General features: G+C 39.2%; 1 protein-coding gene across 1 annotated transcript in view; it reads left to right on the forward strand.

The window, feature by feature from the left end:
- Positions 1–6,137, forward strand: part of RBX1 (ring-box 1, E3 ubiquitin protein ligase) — an 11,088-nt gene extending 4,951 nt beyond the window's left edge. The window contains exons 3-5 of the mRNA XM_009996370.1: positions 4,291–4,361; positions 5,658–5,743; positions 6,101–6,137. Coding sequence (XP_009994672.1) covers positions 4,291–4,361; positions 5,658–5,743; positions 6,101–6,137 — 194 coding nt within the window. The remainder of the gene's footprint in view (positions 1–4,290; positions 4,362–5,657; positions 5,744–6,100) is intronic.
- The last annotated feature ends 2,869 nt before the right edge of the window (positions 6,138–9,006 follow it).

Raw genomic sequence — 9,006 nt, forward strand, 5'->3', positions numbered from 1 at the left:
TGTCTAAATTAGTGTTCCAAGATGAGTGTTGTCTCTGGATTTACTTACTTCCTTGTTAGAGATCATTAATGTTGTTAAACAACGCTTTAATTAGATTTTCAAACATAAGATGTGAAGTGATGGGAAATTGAGGAAAAATTAATAGAATGTGCAGGGAAGAACAACACAAGATTCAATTTGATAAAATGCAGAATACAAATGTCTCTCTCTCCTGGTGATGAAGAGAAATGTGGAAAGGGAAAACATTAAAAGAGTGATAAGTAACGCCAGCCATGCTAATGGGCTACTCTTAATATTATCAAGTCAGGCATCCAAAAGCAAGGATGTAACCACGTTAAAGTGTCTTGCAGTTCTCCTGGTGTACGTGCATTATGACTTGGTAACAATATGGCCAAGGGATTCCTCTCCCCTCAGTATGGCTTGTATTCAGTGTACAGAAGGAATGTGTAGATTGTCAGTGTTTTGTTTTCATTCTTCTCTGGAAAGACCCAGGTCCTATTTAGCTTTTACTTGATTCTTCAAAGGCTTGCTCTCTGGTGCTGTCATTGCAACATGGCAAGTTGGGGAGGGTTCACTAAACACTATGTTTAGTATAGTGGGTTACCCTCTGATCTGAAATATGGAATGTGGTATTGTAATAAGGTAACCACTATAGTTCTAAACTGTGTAAAATGTGCCATCAAAATACTGTCCCCTTCCTTTGATAGTAAGATACTAAGTAACACAATTCATATTCCATATTCCAGCTTCACAAAAGTACTTACATTGCATGGAATCCAAAGAAGAATCTCACGATGCTTAACAGGTTGAACAATTTTGGGTTTATGAAAAGAAAAAAACAGAACTAATTATATATAGTTTGCTAAGTCACAAATAGGAGTGGAAGGTGATAGCTGTGTGCATATATTTAGCCAGGATGATACTAACAGGAAATACTGAGTGTCATAGAAGTGGATTGTAAGTAGAAGGAATCATATGATAATGTGATGGGGAGGGGATTTAGGGTAAGTAAGTATTTATAGTCAAATCTGCAAGTAATTCCCATGAAACTGCAGATAATTGCAAAGGGAAAAATCTCAAGTTCCTCTAAAGTTTGAAAAAACGCATTGGAGACCTCAATTCTTCACCTTAGGGATAACAAGAAGGCAACATAGACACTGGAACAGGTTGCCCAGGGAGCTTGTGGAAGCCCCATTCCTGAAAGTGTTCAAGGCCAGGTTGTATGGGGTTTTGAGCAACTTGGTCTAGTGGGAGGTGTCCCTGCCCATGCAGGAGGGTTGAAACTAGATGATCTTTATGGATCCATCCCAACCCAAACCATTCTCTGTCTCTGTGAACATGTAAGACAAAGGGGAAGCCATACAGTGGTTACCCGTGCTCAAGCAGCAGCCGCTTTCAGGAGCTCTTGTCAAATTTACCAGTGCATTGCACTGTCACTGTAGCTGTGAACAGAAGACTTGTACTTTATTTCTGTTACCTGCCACTATGGCTACTTAACTCTTAGGTTGCTTTACTTGTTAGGTAAATATAGAGATTTCTGAAATAGAAAATGTATAGGAAGAGGCATGGTTCTTAGTAGATGCCAAGATTCAGGAGTTGCCATTATATAACTTGAGTTTCTGTAACTCCATGAGTTGAAATGCTTCCATTGCATCTTTCACAATTGTTTACAGGTATTTCAGGTTTTAGCTGTATCTTTCTGCCCTCACCTCCAGACACTTTGTTTAAAGCAGGCAACAGAAGAGCCATTCAGTATTTCTCCAGCACCCATGGCTGTCAGACTCATCGCTTCTTTGGGGTCAGCAGCCAGTAGATAGTTTCTCTTTCTTTCAAGTGCCAGAATCATCAGCTTTCGTTCTGTGACAGATTGTTCATTTGGTTTATTTCTTTGTTGGCATATTGTCCTTTTCTGAAATGAGGCAAGCAGGAGACCAAAAAGTACTTCAGCTTTTGGGAGGCCCTTATTTGATAGCCAAAGGTAGTAGTGCCAGCAGTGGTCTCCAGCCTGTTTGATGAGGGAGTTAAATCTGGGTGTATTGTTGGAACAGCCTTACATCACCACCAGAGAAGTCCTCCTCAGCTATTTCTGCAAAAGTTCATCTATCCTCTTAAGCTTTTGGGATTGTCCTGTTTTAGACTATTTGCTTGTCAGCGAATGTTTGAGTAACACTAACATGAATTCCAGTGCTGCTTTTCTTCCTTACCTAAACCATCTTTCTTCCCTCTCACTCCCAGTGAAAATACAGAGTCCTTTAAAGCCTGAAAAAACTGTAAATTGTATTGTGTTCCAGAGCATACAGCTCACAGGTAAGGGCCACTGAGAAAGAAGGAGAAAAAAAAAGACAAAATCACATAAAAGAGGAATAGATGGACTAGTGTCATGTTTCCAGTGGGGAAAGAGGAGAAGAAACATGATAAGTATATTGTGTGCTGGAATATTTTCTTTGCTTTCAGCAGAGGCTTGCTGAGTTTGCTTACCAGTTGACTTTTCCTTCAGATGAATTTTCTCTCCTTTTCCTATTACTTATCTTCTCACCTTTTCTCTGTTACTGTACAGACTCAGGCCAGATATTTAAAACTTAATATAATATCCCCCATGATACTGAGCAAGACCATGAGTCCATACTGCAGTATGAGTAAAATTGTTTCAGCAATCTCAGATGTCAAATTTTAAACAGATGTCCAAAGTCATTGAAGCTTTTCAGGGTTCTTGAGCATCTATTTTCTTAATCAGACATAGTTTTATTGCTGTATGTATTGAGGGCTTAGGGAAATAAGACATCAGACAGTTCAGATAAACTACATTTTTTTTCTCATCTGTAGGCAGGCCAGGGATTGAGGTTTGGACCCTGCTGTGGTATATCATATCTTGATATAAATAATATAATAAATAATGGTTCATTCAAATCTTGCAGAACAGTTGTTGCTACCAAGTTTCCTTAGACCTCAGTCTTGTTTTGGGTAGTTTCTTGTGACCAAGGTTAACTGATCTCTTTCACATATCAGGAAAAATGAGCCTTTCTCTTATGTTGTACATCATCACCACACCTGAAGGAGTGAAAGACTGAGAAAGGGATGAATAGGACAGAGCAAATAAAGATTACATTTTTCAGCCAAACGTGTGGACTTTGAAAATTTCTGAATCTTTAATTGGTGAATTGAATTCCTTTTCATAGAATCATAGAATGGTTTGGGTTGGAAGGGACCTTAAAGGTCATCCAGTTCCAACCCCCCTGCATGGGCAGGGACACCTCCTACTAGACCAGGTTACTTAAAGTTCCATCCAACAGAGAATATTTCATTCAGACATTTTCTTTGCCAGGAAAAACAGATTTGCAAAACAAGCAAGCAACAGCCTGTGTATCAAATTCTAAGCTGATCATCTTAGCATGTTTTTTTCAGATCATTTGGGCTTGACTTTTAAAGAAACCATTATTTTGCACAAAGTAAGATGTTGGTCTCAGAAGTTTGTGGTGCTGGCTCTGGAAGAGTTTGAAATTTATTTTTTTTCCTTCTGAATTTTCTTCTTGAGCTAGAGCAGAAGTAAATTTTTCAGGCTCTAGAATGGAGAACCAAGTTGCTGGATTTATTTCCTCAGTGCTGTTCTTCCTTCTTTTCTCTCTGTCATCTCCTTCATCTATGCCATCTGACACAAAAAGTAAAACATAACCCAAACCCATAATCCTATTTAGGTTTTTTAGAATAATCCTAGGTACTTGGATCTAATGTGTAACAAGTTAAAAAAATACATTTTGAAGTGTACTTTCTATTGTGTATCTTTGAGCTGTGCTTACAAGAAAGACCAGCAAACTCCAGCATTACATGAACAAATTAATTTGTAAATGTAACTGATAGTACATAATGTCTCATAAGACAGTGAATTTATGTTTGGAGAAACCTCAGTAAGAAGTTTAAGTAAACTTTCTTTCACAGCTCTGCTACTGCAACTGATTGTTAAAAGACATGTATTAAAACACAAATTAAAAATATTTATCCTTAAAATCTGGAAAGCAGACGTGTTACCAGTAGGTGAGCTATGTGCTTTTGCCCTTTGAAAATTTGGAAGACTAAAAACGTAGGAGGAAAGCAGGATGAAGTATGTTTTGATCTGACACTTTTGGGAAAACAGTACATATTAAATCAACAGCTCTTGACACTTCCTGATGCAGTAAATGCAATAGACCCAAAAAACTTCTCCCCTCTTCTTGCTGTTATGAAGAACTCTACCAGTTGGTGTTGCATGTACATCTTCTTCCTGTGCCTTTATGTGTTTAATTTTTGTTTTCACAGGCATAGAATGTCAAGCAAACCAAGCATCAGCTACCTCTGAAGAGTGCACAGTTGCATGGGGTGTCTGCAATGTAAGGAGAACTGTTTTATGGTGGAGCTCATGTGTGGTGATTCTAGCCCCTTTGTTCATGACTCAGGACAAAACGAGTTCAATGAAATGTTTCAGATAATCCACCAGAAAAAAAGAACTTTAAACACTGTATGTTTAGTAGAGTGTAGAGAGTAGAAAGGAGAGAGAAAAGAAAAAAAAAAGAATGAAAGAATAAAAGTTGGAGAGATATAATATGGAAGACACAGAGGAGAAGGGAGGAAGATAGGCTTTTTTTTTTAAATAATATATCTTTCATTCTGAGCATGGTTTTCCTGATCAAGGTTCTGCCTAGGAGCTATGCCTTTTTACTCCCTGGTAATAGGATTACTTGGATGTCAGCAGGCTTGATTTGTCTTTGTGCAGGCTGATTCAAGGAGTCAATATGGAGTAACTAGGTGCTTTGCTTCCCCTTTTGGAGGAAGATCAAATAGGTTCTAGGGTGTAATCTCCAGCTCTTCAATTTGTTGGCATATGCGCTCCTTTGTGCAGGGTCCCACTAACATGTGAACTCAAACTTATGCTTCCTAGCTAGCCTAAGCTGGAAGATACAGTTTTCCATACTGGAATAAACTACCTGTTCATCAGTCCCATCTTTACTGTGGTGTGGGATCATGCTACAGCATGATAATCCTGGAACAAGACTAAAAATGTTGCAATTCTGTTTGTGGAAGATGGGCAGTTTTTCAACCATGTTAGAACATTCTAGTGTCTCAAAATAATGATTTTGTGTGCAATTTACCATAAGTGAAACCTTGTTTTTAAGTAGCTACATGGGATATTGAAAAAAAGGATATCCTTATTAAACATGCAGTTGAGATTTTTTTTTTTTCTAGTTCTGCAAGTTCCTTTTTATTCAGGCTTCAGTTTGTCCAGAAGACTGGCAGGAAGCTTCAGCATGTATATGTACATATCATCCCTCCTACTCACTATGAAATCTTCTTTCTTCTCTTTCTGATTATGCATCTTATCAGCATCTGCTCTGCCAATTTTAGCAGCTCCTAAACTCTGCCTTCTCTCCTTCATCAGAAGTCAGTTTCATGCCACTGCATGCACTGTGGAGCAGGCTCCCTGCTGCCATTTCACTGACGTTACCTTCCTCTCTGAAGATGTGGATCAATCCCATGGTATTTACCAGTGAGCTGGCTCATTAGTCCTCCCCACCTTTTTCTGCAAGCACTTTCTACTCTCTTCTCACCGTGATGCTTTCAATGGTAGTTTTCATTTTGAGATACATTCATGTGTTCTGAAATGATGTGATCTGGACTTTCTCTTCCAGCATGCTTTCCACTTCCACTGCATCTCTCGCTGGCTCAAAACTCGCCAAGTATGTCCACTGGACAACAGGGAATGGGAGTTCCAAAAGTAGGTATCCTGCACAGATCTCAAGATTAAAAAATCCAATTGTCTTTCATTCATAGAAATTATCAATGTCAGATATGTGGGTGATCTCTCTCATTTGTGGGTCTGAGGGCATAGTTGTTGCTGGGAAAGGTTTTTTTTCTCCACCTTGCTGTGTTCCAAAGCACTTCTGCTAAGGTACCAGGAGTCTTATTGGATCCCTCTGTATCTTCGTTGTTTTTTTAAAAAACTCTTGTAGGCTCGGAAATGAATACAGCTGATTTCCTAGCATTTGGAAATCAAATGTCCATGTAGCTGTTGTCACAGTCTTGGGCCATTTATTCATAGTTTCTATACTCTTGTTTTGTTTTGTATTTTTAGGTCTGTTGTTAGAATAATACAGGAAATCCATGAGTAATTTTTTTAAAAGAGTAATTGACAGATAATTGTACATTAAGAGTCTTTGGGAAGTGTGCCAGTCACTTGCTTCATTCTGCACCATTTATCCATTAATCTTTTCTTAACTGTGGATTTTCTTTCTCCCCCACTCCCTTTAAAAAAAACACAACAAACCCAAAACATACTAATTTAACCAGAGTCCAGATTAAAACAAAGCAGATATTATAGCTGTTCAGGATTGTCTTTGGGATCTGGCTCACTATCAGTTGTGCAAATTGTCATTGACATGGCAACTTGAGTACCATAGTTTTGATATTAAGGTGTTTTAATGAACACTTAATGAGACCTGAGCCCATGTTGCCTGGCTAGTGACTTAATACTACATGTACAGCATGATGATAAATGGAGACAAGAATAAATATGTTCTTATGGGTCCTCAGTAATACATCTGGGGCTTTGGCCAGATAGAGGCTTTGGCCTTGCTTTCATGCAGAATAGATTTGAAGTGGGTCCTTGGGCAAAAGATGATGATACTGATGGTCTCTTGCATATGCTACTGTGGATTGCTCAGTCTCTCTTCTCACTAGTACCTGGATAGACTTTTAGGGGAAGTGAAATGTGGAGAACTTCCTAAGGCTTCCATAACATAGCATTTCACTTTTATCTGGTTTACATGTTGATTACATTGTGGTAGAATGAGAATAAAGCTGCCCAAATCGGCACTGTGTATGAAAACCTAATTAAAAAAGAAAAAAAAAAAGCATTAATTATTATATATTTGCAGGTATGGACACTAGAGAGATGGTCACCACCCTTCTTGTTACGTTGTCAGCTTCAGTTGTTCTGGTCACAATGGGTTTGTTTTAGCAACTTGAAAAATCAGCAATGTATACAATTCTTTAATCTTTATTTCCTCCTGTTGTATACCATGGAATAAAATCTTGCTGGAGCTTCCTGTCAGAGTTTTTTGTCTTGTGTTCAGGAGTGGGCAGTCAGTGAATGAGGGAAACTGGCAACTTCAGTGAGGCAACTCAGGCCAGGCAACTCTTGTCACTATGCCCAGTTTGGGGCAGAGTGACATACTTGTGGGTTTGGTCTTACTCCCACGCAGTGGAGAGCCACACCTCTGGCTCAGCAAGGCTGGCATTAAGCTTCATTGTGCAGTGCAATGGGTGCAGGACTTGGCCTGGCGAAGTGTAATTTATGTAAATAGCACTTCATGTGGACATGCAGCTGACTTGAAATTATGATCTATACAAGTAGAGGTTGTGTCATTAGAAACTGCTGTCTCTTGTTTCTGCCCTTCACTTTGACTAGACCAGCTTCCGTGTGGAGGAAAATTTCACTTAACTATTCCCAGTTCCATCTATTTAGTTTGAGGAACATGAGCTGAATGTTAGTTTTTATCAGGGCTTATTAAAGCCCTTTCATGTGTCAGGTGAAAGGAAACTCAGGAAATTCCCATGCTAGATTGTCTGGAAAGTTGAAAGTAAACAGTGTATGAACAAACTAATTCCTGGTCAGCTTTCTACTGGTGTTTTCCAAGTTCAAGCCAAGCTGTGGTTCTTACTGGCCCAAAGTTGTTACTCTGAAAAACTACATGATGTTTTATTTTGTGTCTTCCGTGCCGAATGGCCAGGTATCCTCCTCACTGCTTCAAATTTTGGCCCCTAGCATATACTGGGAACTCAAACAAGGTCAAATAAATTATTCCCACTACAAGAGGCAGCATCCCTTCATGTCAGCAGCAGCAGATACTGTACATTCTTTCATTGGCTTTTCATAATGCCACCTTTGGATTAACACTTTTTTTGCGAGTTATTGAGGATGGGAAATTTGATAGCTGATGTTAAACATTAGTGTATTATAGTGATAGGGAATAAAGATGGTCGCTGACAGAACCAAAACTTGCAGGTTTTTCTGTAATTGCTGAGGCTTTCTTTAATCTGCAGCAAGCAAATATCAGGATTATTTTATCAGCTGGTGTCAGTGCTCTGAAATTACACAGTTTGCTGTTTTCCACCCTGAAGAAGAAAAAAGGAACAACTCAAATCCAGAGTTTATAGCTGAACCATTTATTTACCAGATTTAGTTGGTAGAAAGGTCATCCTGAATTTGCAAGATGGTTTTGGTGATGGAGGTAGGAATGGAACAGAAGGGGGAGGGGAAAGGCAGTGGAATATCCAGGCTTAGTGCTATTCCCTGGGATCTGAACTCCTATTTCATGTCCAGTCCAGATGAGTAAAATGTCAGATGTCCATGTTTATGATTGTCCATTTTGATTGCAGTGTTTGATTTTTCAGGACCTGGAACCCAGATGCTCTCTGATCAGGGAATTTATTTCCTTGAGAACTTTATTTTGGATCCAGCTACATAATTGTGTCTCCCTTCAGTCTCTCTATATTGCCCTGAGCATTTGTTTTTGGCTGGGGACAGACACATGAGTGCAGGCATTTCCCTCTCCTTCATAGCTCTGTGTGCATTTGCTCGAGGCTGTGCCTGCAAGAAGACAGTTTCTTTTTGTAATTTTTATTCCTTTTATTTTTTTAATTATTTTTTTTCCTCCTTTTAAATAGACCCTTCCTAATGGCAGGCTACAGGCACTCTCCTCCCAAACCCTTTGAACCTCTGTTCTGGTACAGCCATAAGTATTAAATTTTATTTCAGATAGGAAAATACAGACTGAAAATCAGCAGCCAATACAGAGCTGGGAAAGAAAATCCTTTTTCATCTGCTGCCCATTGAGATGACCTTGCTGCTGTTCCCCCACTGCAAAGGGCCTGAGCTCTGTGATGACCTACAGCAGCTCCAGCCCAGGGCTGCCAGCAGCCCCGTTTTTGTAGCACATGTGAAGGGTTGTGTTTGGGGGGAGAAATAAAAAATTCAGC

The sequence above is a fragment of the Chaetura pelagica genome, unplaced genomic scaffold (assembly GCF_000747805.2).
Source record: "Chaetura pelagica isolate M959 unplaced genomic scaffold, ChaPel_1.0 scaffold414, whole genome shotgun sequence".
NCBI lineage: Eukaryota > Metazoa > Chordata > Aves > Apodiformes > Apodidae > Chaetura > Chaetura pelagica.